We start from the raw sequence: 16,053 nt of genomic DNA on the forward strand, positions 1-16,053 counted from the left end.
GACAACGTGACCTTTGTGATCTGATTTGAAGCTGCTTGCTTTGAGCTGCCCCATCCCTGTAAATCAGGGGAATAAATGATAAAGTTTCAAACGGATGGGGGATTTTTTTTCCTCCCATGAAACAGAAATTACTCCCCTTGCCAAACAGATCGCAGTGAGTTATCATCCCATGTGCTAGCTAAATGAAGCTTAGTGTCCTCCTGTTCCATCAGGGCATTTTCATCCCAGCTTCAAGCTTTCAGCCATGTATTTAGGTCTTAACACAGGGACATTGATTTTCTGGTCCCATGCCATGCATTTCAAACGGGCCCTAAGCAGACATGAGTGCTCTTCCACAAGCAAAAAGGCAACAATGATAATCATTGAATGACCCCAAAAAAAATCAATTTGCCTGTGTCCCCTTCTCTAAAAGCTATTAAGATAAGTCCTGTTCCTTAAGTACCAAAAGTGCAGTGACCCAAATCAATGCAGATTCAAATGATGGGGTAGCATGGGACTGAAAAGGCCACTTAAGGATACTGTGTGGTGTGTGTGTGTGTGTGTGTGTGTGTGTGTGTGTGTGTGTGTGTGTGTGTGTGTGTGTGTGTGTGTGTGTGTGTGTGTGTGTGTGTGTGTGTGTGTGTGTCAAAATCACCCCAATCAAGACTTTACAGTTAGGTTAAGCCAAGACCCCACATGCTAATCCCTCACAGCAATTTTGATCAGCATATGGTGTCAGTGCAATCACCACTGACTGTATTATAAGGAATGAAACCGTGAAGATGAATACAGATGTAATGGGGCAGCAGCGTTTTTAAAGTAGAACCACGTAGTAGTGTAAGAAATAAAGTAGAATTTCAAAAGCTGTTTTAGGTCAGGGGTAACTTTTGGTCATCCATACCATACTTTTGGCCACATGGATGAAAAAAACATTTTACCAAAGGAATGCTTTACCTACAAATGATCTTTTCTTTATCAATACTGGATTTACTCGCATAACTCGAAGAGAATAAGTAATAAAACATTGAGAAAAGTCTAAATGACTGGAGGTATATGAAGGACGGATTTAACAACAGCAAAACTATATTAAAACATCAACACAATTTATGCAGTACAATCCAAATGTCATTTATGCAGTCATATGCACACTACTTCCCAAACATATGCATTTTCAATTCAACTTTACCAATTATTATACTTCAGACTCACACAAGTGTCAACTGTTTATGCGGGTGTTTAAGTAGTGAAACCTATTGAGACTTGGATTATACTGCATGAGTTGTGACTGTTTTTAAATGGATATTTGATATAGTTTTTCAGTTGTTAAACGCAGCCCTCATTGACCTGAATTCCTCAAGTGTTATCTCCAGTTTTTTGAGTCTTCAAAACTTGCAAGAAAAACCTGTTTTTTCAAGAATTTAAGGTTTACATGGGGTGAGTAATTGGTATACTTATGGTCACGTTGTTGCTGATGTATTCTTTTAATGTAAGGCCTGATCAATTGGACTCTGGGATGTGTGTCACTGTGTTAGGCCAGGACAGCCAGGTGTGTTTCCACAGGTGGAGGGGGTATGTGTACTCACCATTAAGTCCATTGGGGATACTCCTGTGGTGGTGCGGTGCTGACAGGTCATCCATGGACCTCCTGATGGTGGTGCCTAGTTTACTGCTCTCTGTGGCAGGCTTGTGTATGTGGTTGTGATTGTGGTGATCTGGGCTTCCAGCACTTCCTGTGCTGGATGTGCTACTTCCATCTCCGACATCCCTGATGGTGCCAGTGCCACCATTCAGGTTGGTCAAACTGGACTGACTGTCTATGGAGCTCCTGGACCCTGCTCCGTTCCTCTCTTCATCCAGCATGAGGATGATCTCCTTCAGCTCAGAGTTCTCCCTCAACACGGTGTCCTGGTTAGCCTCCAGCTCCTTCAGCTTCATCATGTAGTTGCCCACCTCCTTCCACATGGCACTGGCAGTGAAGCGGCCGAATCGCTGCCACTCCCGGGAGAGCTTCTTGCCCTTCTGTCGGTCGTCGTCCAGGAAGCAGCAGAGCTCCCGGAGCTCATGGTTGTCGTCCTGCAACTTCTGGTTGATCTCCTTCAGGCTCCGGATTTCGTGCAGGTGCACCTGCAGCCTTCGGTTGATGTCTTTCATCATGTTGCCATGCTCGATCATCAGGTTCATTTTCTCGCTGTCAACCCTCCTTAATCTCCGGACCAGCTCCTCTTTGCTGAACCGAAGCACCTCCTCGTCCGTCAGCTGGCTCACCTCATCCTTCGCTCCCTCGGACGGATTTTTGGCCATGGCTGTCTCTGGCTGAGTCTCAGATAGTGTTAAAACGGAGGCTTGAAATTTGCTGTCTAAAACTAAATCAACAGAGCCTCAGTTGCGGGATTGTGTTAAAGTACATTGTCCAAAATATGAAAGCATCGTTATGCCCTCCTCCTCAACAGGCCGATAATTAAAAGGAAATATTAATGTGATGCTATGGCAACCCGTGCATGAACTGAATGCCCTCGCTAATCTCGTAAAGGAATACCCTTTCTGTAGCCTTTTTCCAAAACAACTGATCGTACTAACATTCGGTCAATAACGGAAACACATGTTTTAAATCGATTAATTACCAGTTACTTTCAATCAGGTCCTGGTTCCCATCAACATTCCCATCGCAATGTGCGCCCTCTCCTCCTGACATCGCTCCATTCAAATGATGGTAAACAGAAAGCGAAACAAATTGAAATAAGCAAATGTTTGCTTTTACAAAAAATAGAAAACGTCGCGTAAACACGAGCCTCTTTTAAAGTCCACTCGGTGCTCTCCTGTACGCGTTTCACCGTGAACAACGCTCCTCGGATAAGCTTCTTTACTGAGGTGGTGTGTTTGCGGACGGAGGATTCAAGCCTTTCCACTCAGCCTGCTCGGAATTAGCAGCGCCCCCCCTCCTCCTTCTTGTCCAAACACTCAGGTTCGGTTTGAAATCATTCAAGGGGATTTCGGCCAAGACGGCCAATCAAGACGTAGCAGAGCAGCGTGCAGCAGCAGGTAGATGAACAGTGCCGAGGCTCACAGTGCTCAGGCTCAGCCCTCTTAAAGGAACAGAGACCAGTTGGACTGACAAAAACATATCATTCTTCTGTAAAAAAATAAAAGAGTATCAACACAGCCCTAGCTCATCGCTTTGAACAATTTAATAATATTCTACTCTTGCATAAATTACTAATTAACTACTTAATAAACAAGTGAATAGACACATTTAAGCATTTTCTTTATTAGTAAAATATTTTTGTCAAAATGTTTTATTTGTAAGCTATGCTAAAGCTGTTTCACAAGTAATTGGCCTAATAGCAATTTTTTTCAAATGATAAAAAATTATTCATCACCTAACACACCTATCTTGAATTGATATAGGGCCAGGGCCATAAAGTGGGGGGACCAATGGCCACCTTAGCCTTTTCCTGCCCGCTGCTTCCAGCGCCATTGCTCGGACCACACCCATCATTGAACACCTTAAAACTTAAGTGAAACCATATCGTACCAGGAGCGTAAAGTGATGGGGGAAATGGCCCTTTCATAACCCTTGCAATAACCAATCCCAATGTCATACCTGACATTCATTTGGATCATAACATTCATTGGGATCTCAGTCATAAACCTGAAAAGTGTTGTGTCTGCATCGCAAACTTATTGGGGTGACAGAATTTGTCAATAGACATAGATAGATCAGAAATATGATCAATGTAAATGACTCGAAACATTGTCTTTGGTAGTCTATGGTGTCTTCCATAGCATATTTTGAAATAAGAAACGTACCCTCATATACTCGTAAAGTGAAAACAATACCAACGCCGCTATTGTGGCAGGTAAACTCGGGATAAATAAAACTTGTGGTAACTTTGAGAGTCAATTGTCTGGGAATTTCAGTTTAACAGGTGCTCTTGAAATTTCTTTGCAAGGTCACAGCGACCCCCTGTGTACATTGTCAGTAATGCCACAGCAGGTTGAGTACATAAAAAAACAACAGGCTGGGCATTAAATCAAAACATATTAGGAGATATTCAAATAGCCATTTGTTTATTAAAGTGCAAAGCTAACAAAAAATACAATTTTCTTTTTTCTGCATAAATAAAAATAATTTCTTAATAATTCTTTTCATTTGTGTAAAGTTGATCAATTCTGCATGCAATGTTAGCGTTCAAGGTACACAACCAGCTCAGTGTGTATGGAAGAGCAGTTAGTGAGAAATAAACAATACATTCCAACTAGATTAAAAAGTAGTTCAAGTGTATTCCCATATCCCCATTAGTGTTTGAAAAATATCAGTAGTTACCGTTACTGCTTGTAGATATACTGTTAATGTAGATATACTGCTATGATTAAATTATATCATTAAAACCTGCACCATTAATACCATTTTCTTTACAATGAAGCAAAGACATAAAAATAATACGTAATAAAACAATTCTTCAGTATAAGCGGCTTTTGGTTGAATCAAGGGAACAAATCTGCAGGCAGTAAGCTAGCCTTAGCATCCCAATTTCACCACATTATAACCATCTTCTTAGTTCACAGTACATTACGACCATCTAATTATTGTGGTTCCTGTGTCTGACAGAGCACACCACTCCACTCTTCGGCCTGAGGGTGCCATTGTCCAAGATGTCAAAGCTCTGTCCTGGCGAAAGCGTAAAGTCAAACCTCTGGATCAGCTTGGCCATTATCAATTTGGCTTCCATCTGCAATCGCCCCACCACCAACAACAACACACATGAAGTTATTTCCAAGTGTTCTTATATTTTATTTGTTATAAATATGCAAGACTGTCACAACCCACCTGAGCAAAGTTCTGTCCTAGGCATGCACGTGGGCCAAGGGCAAAGGGGAAGTAGCAGTAATAGGGCCTTCAAACAAACATAGACACTTTAAGTACACACCTTTTTCCTGTGCCTACGAAAAAAAGACATTATTATGTGAATGTTGTATGATACTTACTTGGGAGCATCTGGGTGAAATCTGTCCGGATCAAATGTCATCGGGTCCTTGAAGAACTTTTCCATTCTCCCGGTCGCATACGAGCTGAACTGAATTTCATAATAATTGATTGAACATTTTGATAGCATGTAATGTCATTTTGGTTTGTAAGTATTCCAAAAATATTTGTAGTGCTTGTTTTTTTAAAGTAATGGTTGCCATTGTTCTGACACACACAGTTCCTGCTTTAGAGATACTCACAAAACACACGAATCCTTTAGGTAAGTTAATACCGTCGATGATAGTGTCTTCCGGTAACATACGAGTTGTGCCTGGAGCTGTTGGGTAAATCCTCAGAGTCTCTTTTAGCAACTGGTGGGAAGGTTACAGAGTGAAGTGTACATCCTGGGTCAATTACTTAAAAACAATGAAGAATAAAATGATTGAAGCCAAATTTCAGAGAAGGGGAAACTCAATGATTCATCAAAAAGGGGAATCTTAGCTCTGATATTGGGTTTGGTAAAAACTGACAGTTGCCCTCAGAGGCTAAATTAATAACAGAGGTTTCTAAATTGCTTACTAAATGGATTACTGGTTTATCTGTTGACTAAAGTTGTATGTTTTTGCAGACTTGAGCCAGAGAATGATTGAATTAATTAATAAATACAGGAGTAAGTTGCAAAATGGTTTTACCACATGCTTCACTCCTTAAAATCTTTACATAATTTCCTAACTTGATGTTATGTACCTGTGAGACGTAGATCAGTTTCCCCAGATCTTCATAACTGATCATCTGTTTCATCCCAATGACGTCATCAACCTCTATCTTTGCTCTGAAAAATAAAAACTACACTAAAGAAACCCTCATTTCAAAGCTGCATTATGAAATTGTTTGGTTCTTACTTCTCCAGTATCTCAGGATGTCTTGTAAGTTCCAGGATGCAAAAAGCCAGCTGATTGGCTGTTGTTTCTTGCCCTAAAAGGTCAGAACTTTACTTTAACAATTGAACAAATCTGGATAAAAAACACACACTTACATTATTGTATTAGGAACCCTCAATGCTCCCACAGAGGGAAATTTACATTCTGCATTTGACCCATCCTAGTGTAAGGAGCAGTGGGCTGCCATAAGTACGGCGCCCGGGGAGCAGTGTAGGGAACGGTGCCTTGCTCAGGGACACCATGGTAGCACTTGGTCTTTCGGGGACTTGAACTGGTGACCTTCCAGTTCCCAGGCCAAGTCCCTATGGACTTTCACCACCACCACCACCACTTTATATCTATACAGTATATAAGAACATTTCGCCTGAAAACATTGTAACATTTATAACCCTAGTTGTGATGATAATAATAATAATAATACATATACATATACATATACATATACATGACACCTTACCAATGTCAAAAAGTAATATTATACTCCAGAATTCACACCTAACCAGGGAATAGTTCAGAATCTCATATAAGTAATATTAAATTGTTGGGTGAAGCATTCTTCTCATTTTGGAGCTTTATGGACAAAGCAGTAACAACACAGACTCACCAGCAATGAAAAATGTCACAAAATTGTCCAACATCAACTCTTCATCTTCTGAAGTCATGCTTCCCTCTGGGAAGTAAGAAATTAGAATTAAAGAAGTAAACCAATGTTGAAGACATCAACTATAACTGGAACATAAATCATGACCCTGTTACTCAAGATAATCTGCAGACCTTGATGTGGGCAGTTAAATGTAAGAACTATTTGCTCTCTACCACAATACGCCTTAAACCCTGCAAGAGGAAGAGTGATTCTACTCAAGGACGGGGTGGCCCATGATGATGGTTCATATCTAACCGTTATCGCTAACTCACTTAGCATCACAGTGCTAGCCAACGTTACAGTTGCAACCCTCTCGAGTAGATGTGGCAGGTGTACTTTGGTAGAAAATGGTTCCTACATGCTACTGATCATAACAAGGTCTGTGGATCATCTTTAGAAAGCGGGTCATGATTTCTTGAAAAATACGTTGCTGTTGAGATTTATAAAGAAATGTTCATCATAATTTGAGAGAAGGCAGACATCTCTATGGAAAATATCCCGTCCTCAGGAAGTCACACAAAAACAATCAAGAATGTTTAATGTATCTGAAATGATTGAGCATTACCTTTGCCAGCTGTTCTGATGATCTGTGTGAGGATGTCCTTGGGAACATCCTCGCCATTTCGCATGGCGGCCTTTCTTTCATTTATCCACTGAGCTCCAGTTGCGCGCAGCATGCGGCAGGCTTCATTCACTTCTTTAATGAACGGTTGGTTTTTGGGATGGAACTAGAAATGCAAGAAGATAAGATCTCACACAGTTTATTGTTGTGTCACCACCACATAAATTCCATATACACTTGCTGTGAATTCATACTTTAAAAAAAATGTCTCTGATTTGGTAGATCATCCCCTTCAGAGTTAACGCGATGGCTTTAGTAAAAACGGACTTATCCTTCATATGGTCTAGATCCACACCAAAAGCAACCTGAGTGTCAAAAAGAGAACTAGGTAGTTATACAATTACCAGATTCATTTATGTCACACCCTGTTTTATTTTGTCACTTGCAATTAAAATGTTTTGGATCAGGTTTAAAGAACTCTATGCTGTAAAACTGTGACATAATACCTTAGCGATAACATCAAGGGTTACAAAGTTCATCAATTTGAGCATGCTGGCCTCCGTTTGGTTATCAGCTACATCTGTCAGTTTTAACATCAGTTTCTCTGCCCTCTCATTGAAGGCATCCATTAGACCTCTCAGATACCTGGAAATAAAGGTAGTTTGGGGAAGAACCTACAATGAATGCAAACACTGCATGTAAAATAAAGGTTAAGCAAATACTTTTTCACAGTTTGTGATTATCAAATAACTCACAAGCTGCTGAACGCTGGGTCCATGATCCGGCGCTGTTTATACCACTGTTCATGATCCTGTGCGGTTATCAGGCCATTACCTAGGAACCTTGAAAAGAGACATTTTGAAGGAAAGACTTTCGAAAGTTCAAAAATACACATCACAAATAACACTTGAAATAATTATAACTTTAGTGTTTCAAGTTCGAAGTGCTTGTTGCAGTATTTATATCAATAACATATGTATAGTATGAACAGGAGAGGTAATCTGACTGTGTAATAATAATACCTTACACCAAACAGGTTGCCGATTTTCTTGTAGGCATCATCTTTCGGGTACTTTGGGGACATCAGGATCTCCTAAAATAGAATCATCAAAAGAGGGTACATGGAAAGACAAGGTGTTATACTACCAGGGAATATGCATGTCTGTTATTGGCAAAAAAGGACAATAGATGGTTCACCTTTGCACAGTGTTGTGTTGTGCAATGCAATTGAAATATGTTGGCTGTTTACCTTGATTCCCTCTGGGCAGGTTACAAGGACAATGACATGATGCAGAAAATTTATCCTGCAAACAGACCCGTGAGTCTCACACCTGTAAATTACATTTTGATTATGGGTTTGGAATGCAAATAATACATTTGGTTACACCTAAAGTGAAGTCGGCCACAATATCGATCAGGAGTAACAGAAGTAATGACAACCTAAACTTTTGAAAGCATTATAGACAAAGAGTAATGCACTCTTTCAAGGCTTACCATTCTTTAAATTTGTCGTGTATAACGTCATCATTTTTCAATGCCTTCAAAAAGGTTGGTACGTGTCCTAAGAGAAAACTGTATAAAGAGAAAGCATGTTTAACATCACAATAGGTAGAGTTTAATTTAAGCTAGCTAGGTGAAGAGAAAACAAGTAGCATAATTTAGCCTTGGACTGTAAACAACGCCCTACTTTACTTACTTGTCTCTCGGGGGCCCAGGTATGTAGTCATATGCCATATGAATGTACTTAATGTACAAGCAGAAACCAAGAAACGCTATTAAAACCATAAACAGCAGAAACAAAGCAGTCCAGCTCAAAATTCCATAGAAAATTCCCATTCTGGTAGCCTTATGCTGACAGTCTAAAGTCAATCGTTCGTGTACTGTGCTCAACTGCGTCAGTGTTACCGATTAACTGGTGGTGTTACCGATTAACTGGGATATTTAGACTTGATTATTGCTTAATCATCCAATTTGGCCTCAGCAAACAAAATTATGCATCCTCTATACAAAAATATACTAGTAGTCATCTCTGTAAGCGTCCTGATATCGGCATCGCAACCACAACCTCACATACTTGTACTGAATGTGCTTCAAAGTGTTATGGAGCCTAAAAATGAATGTTAACGACAGTCGAAACAATTAAAAAGTGTATTTCCTGGTTAGTCGACAATGGCTCCTCAAAGTAGACGCCACCGACACATCTGCCTCACGCAATAGAATATCACCAGTTGATAGACTTCCACTTGATCGGTAAAATCTAAACTTCCGTATTGTTTTTTACATGGAAGAGAGACGCGATTGAAAGATAGACGCAATTGAAATTTTTATCGGAGGTGGAAGTGCAGTGGATCCGGCTCCATAGCTCAGTGGTTAGAGCACTGGTCTTGTAAACCAGGGGTCGCGAGTTCGATCCTCGCTGGGGCCTGATTAGATGATGTTTTTCACTTTACGTAGCAATTTTAATATCTGTTTGTACCTTGATAGCATGGTGGTTCGTTTAATTTGAAGCTTTATATGTTCACAGTGCCGAAATGCCTTCTGGAAGCGTAGAAACGTGCAAAACTATGCAGTTTATAATCGCCTATTTATAGATGACGATATGATGAAATGATGATTGGCGAATCAGGTTCACATTAACTGTAATGTAACCATGTTTCCTACGGTCATCCTTAACATTTCCACTGAATGACATTTGAATGAGTAATATCCAGTAGATGATTATAGGTATTGTTTTCACAACTTTAAGAAAATCACCAAACACAAACTAGGCCTACTTCAAGAAAAAGGACGTATTACATTATGTCTTTCGGCTGTTTTAGGTCACCAGGTTTTACATCAGACAAGGTTAGGGCCTTGAGATTATGTTTTATGATGTGGTTTGGTGGTGGGTTAACTAGCTATTTTAAAGTGGCTGTGTATTCCATCAATTTAGTTACAATCTGAGTTTATGTCAGGTCCCTTAAAATCTGAGCTAATATGCTAACCAATTAATGAGTCTATAGTTGGCCTATGTGGCAAGCAACATGAAGTGCACCTCGTAAACTACAGTTCACACTGAGATAAAAGTTTTCATCAAATGTAAAACTTTGAACTAAACTGTAATGCCTCCGACCTCAGAGTTCATCGTCAGTTTCAGACTAGGTAGGGAAATTCTTCCAAGACTGAAAATAGGACCAACAGTACCAAACGGAGCATAGGACTACGTAGATAGATGCACTTCACACATCACATCCACCCTGCTTTCACCTCATCTGGTGAAGCGAAAACCCTCCTTTGGTTCATACAATTACACAATCATCTCAAGGCGCACGGAATAACAGGGTAATTGTTTGAGTCAACACAGAATTTCATATAGGCTTAACAAAGAGATGGATATGGAAGTGATAGGCCTAGTGATGCAGATGGACATTGTTGGGCACTTATGTTTGCTCGTCTAACTGTATTGGCATCATTGAACACATTCTGGGGTGCTAAAAGGGGCTAAACGGCGGTGACAAAGTAAGCACAAACGTCACAAAATCAGATTTAGAATCAGTTATGTGCATTCTTCAGAATCTGATGCATTGACGCATAAGTCTGTACATAAAACTATTTGTATGAGGAAATACAATGATCCATATGATTAAAAAAGCCAATGGGTGACGATATGTACACATACTGTAGGATTATTTTTGACATGGTTAAGCAGGCTGTTTGTAGTTTTTCAGAGTTGCATACGCACAACGTTACGCTTCTGTGTTAAAATGCATGTGGTACATTTTTAAGTCCACCTATTTTAAGGGGAAGATGGAGACGCTAAAAGTAAAACATTGTTTCTGGGAAGGGTCCAGCGTTTGTGTTCATGTAGATGTATTGGTGATGTCATCTTATTTAACCCTGCAGATCAACTGATGATGAATTGGTGCAAAAAGCATTTAAATTATTGGTAATTGGCAACAAGTTTGCTTATTCATGAAGATTGTTTTTTGAAAGGTTGTATCTAATAGACTTTTTCATCTACGATCATAAATTCAATATTTTTAGGCCAAACAAAACACTTAAAAAAAGGCCTGCGGGAAAATGTGATACATGACCATTTTAGCTTTATATTGAACAAAATATTTTATGTTTTTGTTCCTGTTAATCTGGGAAGTTTTACTAAAAGGATGCCGCTCTTTGACAAAAACAACCTTTAAACATTTGCACAACTTATACACATTTACACAAGGAGACTGTCGGCTCGGAGGATTCACCCGCCAACCTTCTGGTCACAAAGTCTTTATTAATTTGATTGGATTAATCAACTAATTGTGAAAAAATATTCACATTATTTCCTAAAGATAATAACTAAATTAAGGCCTAATAACAACACATTTGATGGCCTATTATAAAGGAATGTTATTCTGAATAAATGTTCAAATGTGTGAAAATTGAAGCTGTATTGGCAGAATAGAAGTAGCTTTAGTATTAACGAAGACCTATGTAGTTAGTGGTGTTGACCAGCAGGGGGCGTTCTGTATCAGTTTCTCGAATTTCCAATATTCTCCCATCCCTGCTTTTTTTGAAAACATGAACTGCAGAATGAAGGAAAATCAGCAAGATCATTATGGTTTCTGAGGTTAAAACATATTCCTGCATTAGGTATTTAAATGACAAAGCTGTCCATGTTCATTATCCATCATTCCTGCAAGACAATTGTTGTGATCTTAGGCACCTAAGAAACCTCAGCTGACCTAAAGTACCACTTTCTTCTTACTTGTTTTCTACAATCCATCCACTTCTTCCACCACTTCATACCTGTGCATATTGTCCGCAATAACCTTCAAGCTTGTCTGCATTCTTATCTTAAAAAGAACGAACAATCATATTTTTGGTCCGGGGTCTTGGCTCTGTGTAAACGCTGGAGGCTTGGGGCTGTTTGATGTTGTTATGGCTGGCTGTCTGCCGCCCCAGTACTACTGGATCTGCAGGCCCCTCTCATGTCCAAAGGTATTGTGTTGGCTGCTCTTTTGATTATATTATCAACAGAGAGAGAGGGAGAGAGAGAGAGAGAGAGAGAGAGAGAGAGAGAGAGAGAGAGAGAGAGAGAGAGAGACGGGGAGAAAAATTAAGACTCCCAGTGGACATGAGTAAACAAACAAAAGTTTGCAGAGTGTGGCTCATCATAAGAATGTCAGTTATTCAGACTTCTCTGAGGATATTGATGTCCAGTGTTGGGATTATCGGGCTGAATATTGTTCTGGCCTGATAAAACAATTTGCCTGTACTAGCTCTGCAAAAGTGAGGAGCATAAAAGGTATTGTGGAAAAAAAAGTTTGACATCTCAAAAGAATGAAGGCATTGTCCCTTTAGAAGTAACAGTACCTGCAGGAGAATGTAACACAGTAATGGACACAGTTTATACATCTGTAGCCATGCTAGTAATACTACAGTATTGATCATCTAATTTGCTCCACTCTCAAATGATATTGCCTTGAAGTTTGAAACAGACATTCATGTCAAAATATCACCATCATCATCAAGTAAAAATGTTAGGTACATTGGTTGATATAATACTTTAAAAATGTACTGTTCATTAGCCGCAGAGTAGTTTGTTTTAGGGCTAACTAGCATGTTAGCATTCAATGCAAAAAATTCCCAGTCTGGGATTAATAAAGTAAATCTTATCTTTATCTTATCTTAACACACATAGATGTACAACACGGTAAAACATACCTGCTAACATTAGCATGTTGACATTAGATCGTTTTTAAATATTGCACATTTTAACAACATTTGGGCAAAAGAAAATGTCAGTAAATGATTGTCACCATTTCACCAAAGATACATTTATGCGCAAATTGAAAATGCGCATAAAAAAAGGGTTTCAACACACCCATTGCCTTTGTGAGTATGCTGACATTAATAGCATTAATGATAGTCTTGTTATTTTTTGTCAAAACTTAACCACCTGTATTTCCCGTATTAAACACTTTTGAAGTGGTATTTGTGCTCTAGAACTTTTGGTTTTCTGGCTTCTCATGGGGGAAGGCTTCATTTTGAGATTAGCTTTGTTGATCATCTCCGAACAAGGCCTTCGTCTGTGTCAGGCTGGTCAAGGAATGGTATTAAAAACTCCAGATAATCCAAAGAATCCTAATATGCACTGGCATTTTTTAAAGTCGTGTTGAGTGGCCAAAGCTTGTTCAAGGGTTTGTTTGCAATATGCTTAGTGTCTACGATGGCTGGTTTTAAAAACTTCACTGAATCCTTGTAAAACTCTGCATGATTGTAAGTGTGGGGTTACCCTCAGCACAAATGATCTGAGGAGGGAGGCAGCTTGTAACGGGAGCAGCGAGGGACATGAAGGGCCATGCTGTTTGCAGGTCGACCAGCCGCAGTACACCCAGAGGAAATCTCATGTTCCTGCCAGCTTACAAAAGTAAACAGATCTGTAACCACGGACTGCTGGCACCAGGCCTGGGCCACCAGCGCTATAACTAAAGGAATGAATCACATCGCACACAGTCAATAGCCAAAATGTTAGTCCCATTGTAAAAAGCGTGCATTTACAATTTGAGGATCCGATCATTTTACGTTTTGAACGGGAAAGAATTCATGCTAAATTGAGATAAAATGGATAGATTGAACTTCTATAAAACCATGGTGTACCCTTTCCTCTGTTACATGACACACATGCCCTCCATAAACTGTCATGTGTATTTTCCAGTTTTTTAAACGCATCCGCCCGGAAACCCTTTCTTCATTCAATATTTTAGATAACATCTTTTTAGCCACAGCGTTCTGAAAACTCCCCTCTCTTTTATGTTCCCTTTTTTTCATCTCTCCTCTACTTTCTATCTCTGCTTTCTCCTCTGTCTACACATCTGCGGTTATTTATCTGTTATTCTGCGGCAGCAATGTGGTCAACATGTGTCTGGCTTCCCTCCACGCTGCACTCATCTGTAGTCAACATAGGAGTCACTGAAGGACCACAATAGACCTACCAAGCCCCTTATCGTTCACTCCAAGGCAGAATGTAGTATGGTTAATGCGCAACATTGATGCATCCTCTGCTAATTGTGTCCCACTTTTGACATAATGTCCTACATAACCAGGACCCCCGCCCCCCTCCCTTCCTGTGGGTCAATGAGAGCAGGATAGACATCATGACCTACGGGAATTAAGAGTATCTAACTGGAGTATTGGGATTGCCTAAGCCTATGGATTTGCATTACCTCGCCCTTTGAACTTTTAATCTCAACGTTATTTAATCCTCGGGAAAGAGTATAGCCTCAGAAAACATGATGGGAGAAATGTATAAACCTAGATACCGCAGTGTAGATGGATAAAAGTGATGGTGGATGTTACTTACAGCACACAGGGGCTTAAGAGATTTTTATTTATGCGTTCACAGGACTATTTTCGTCCTATAGAGTGAAACCTTATGTATGATTTTGATTTCCAGCTGGTCTTTTCTGGAACATGAATTTGAAAGACTTTCTAGCCAACATTGTTATCCCTTATGCTCCTGCTTGGTCTTTAAAAGTTTAGGCCCTAACCACAACTAGGAGTCATACGTTATGAAAAATGTGTCACCCTTGAGCATTACCATAAGAATGCCCACAGCATTTTTGTAAATCCTGAAGCATGCATGGTTCAAAAAGCTGTGGTTGATTGTTTAGAAGTCCGACAGAAAATGTTAGTACGACTTTTGACTTCTTGAGGTGAACTAAACCAAAGTCAGATTGAAAAACACACAGATGATAACATAGTAAACTCAGAGACCTTTGATGCTGCTGGTGCACTCGATGCTAACACATCCTAGCAAGAGAACTCACGCATTATATCTAATTCATTCCTCTCATTGCCATGTTGAGGATCTGCTGAATTTTGAAAAGGTAGAGGATACAGGAAGTCACATGCTACAAAACCTCACACAAAAACACAAATGGTATTTACGGATTATCAAACAATTTAGTATTACATCTTCCACCAGCTCAGCTATGTAGCTTAACACGCTAAATGTTAAGCTAAACATTTAAATACATTTTGGGGAATATACTTTTGTCTGAATTATTTTTTTCCATATTAACATATTAGACAGTTTTAATGCAAGAGAAGAGGTAAACATTTTTGGAGATGGTTATTTGTTGTGTTACCTGGAGTTGGATGTTAGCTAGCACTGTCCTTCTTGGGTATGAAGCTGCTGTCAATAAGCAGCTGGTTAGCTATGCTATTACGATACAGATACGATCTGCGAATATTCGGTGGGTTTTACAGCTCCGGGCCTAGAAATAGTCAGGCCAGGGTGCAGAATTTACTTTGTAGTGTCCCGGCCAAATTGCTAGTGAAATGTTAATGTTTAGCTGCTATTTAACAGATAATGTATTTTTCTGGCTGGTGAGTAATTACAATCTACTAGTCATTATTTGAGCAGTATTTGGCTTGGAAATGCTCCTAATTGTGTGCCCATAACAAGCACATGACCCTAACATGCTAATTGGTTAGCTGCAGATGTTGTTTCATGTTAGCTGGTGCAACGCTTAGCTGTTTCCCCTGTGTCCAGTCTTTATGCTAAGCTATGCTGTCTGTAGCTTAATATTTACAGGCATGAGTGGTATCAATATTTACATAACTTTTGGCAAGAGAAGCATCTAGCCCAAAAATATGTTATTTTTAAATAAAACAATATTTACTTATACCCTTAACAGAAGTTGAAAGCACCCCTGGTGGTTTTGGTACAGTATTCCCCATTGGCAGTCCTTAATATTCAGCCTGTTGCTAAAATAGGGCAGTGACATGTTTGCACTCTGAAGGAATGCTTGCTGCACTGTACCTGTTTTGTTGGAGAGGAAAGTTACAGGAAATGATGGTATGTCAGTAAATAAAGAGTACAAGTACTCAGTTGAGTTTTTAGGAATTTTGCTTGAGAGTAGTATGCTATGCTTGGCTCAGCTACACAGTAAGTGTGGAAAAAGAAACGACACATCAGAAAGTCAGA

The 16,053-nt window shown here is 39.6% G+C and overlaps 2 protein-coding genes and 1 non-coding gene across 6 annotated transcripts in view; 1 reads left to right on the forward strand and 2 right to left on the reverse strand.

Annotated features, from left to right (window-relative positions):
• The window catches only part of ccdc85cb (coiled-coil domain containing 85C, b), a 44,793-nt gene extending 41,755 nt beyond the window's left edge, over nt 1-3,038 (reverse strand). For all 4 annotated transcript variants that reach the window (XM_063901636.1, XM_063901635.1, XM_063901634.1 and 1 more), the window contains exon 1: nt 1,563-3,038. In XM_063901636.1, the coding sequence (XP_063757706.1) occupies nt 1,563-2,280 (718 nt within the window). In that variant the 5' untranslated portion in view covers nt 2,281-3,038. The remainder of the gene's footprint in view (nt 1-1,562) is intronic.
• A 992-nt stretch (nt 3,039-4,030) lies between these two features.
• On the reverse strand, nt 4,031-9,371 carry LOC134876615 (cholesterol 24-hydroxylase-like). Its single transcript, XM_063901632.1, has 15 exons — nt 8,788-9,371; nt 8,586-8,663; nt 8,341-8,422; nt 8,114-8,184; nt 7,847-7,933; nt 7,598-7,736; nt 7,346-7,456; nt 7,095-7,257; nt 6,491-6,556; nt 5,848-5,920; nt 5,693-5,777; nt 5,206-5,316; nt 4,966-5,054; nt 4,808-4,874; nt 4,031-4,709 (listed from the first exon to the last, which is right to left on the reverse strand). Exons 1-15 carry the CDS (start codon nt 8,925-8,927, stop codon nt 4,560-4,562), a joined length of 1,512 nt encoding a protein of 503 aa, XP_063757702.1. The 5' UTR covers nt 8,928-9,371; the 3' UTR covers nt 4,031-4,559.
• Nucleotides 9,372-9,443: 72 nt separating this feature from the next.
• trnat-ugu (transfer RNA threonine (anticodon UGU)) lies at nt 9,444-9,516 on the forward strand. The gene has a single exon. It is a non-coding gene; the product is annotated as a tRNA-Thr (tRNA).
• Nucleotides 9,517-16,053: the final 6,537 nt, after the last annotated feature.

This window comes from Eleginops maclovinus, chromosome 15 (genome assembly GCF_036324505.1).
Source record: "Eleginops maclovinus isolate JMC-PN-2008 ecotype Puerto Natales chromosome 15, JC_Emac_rtc_rv5, whole genome shotgun sequence".
NCBI classification, from domain to species: domain Eukaryota; kingdom Metazoa; phylum Chordata; class Actinopteri; order Perciformes; family Eleginopidae; genus Eleginops; species Eleginops maclovinus.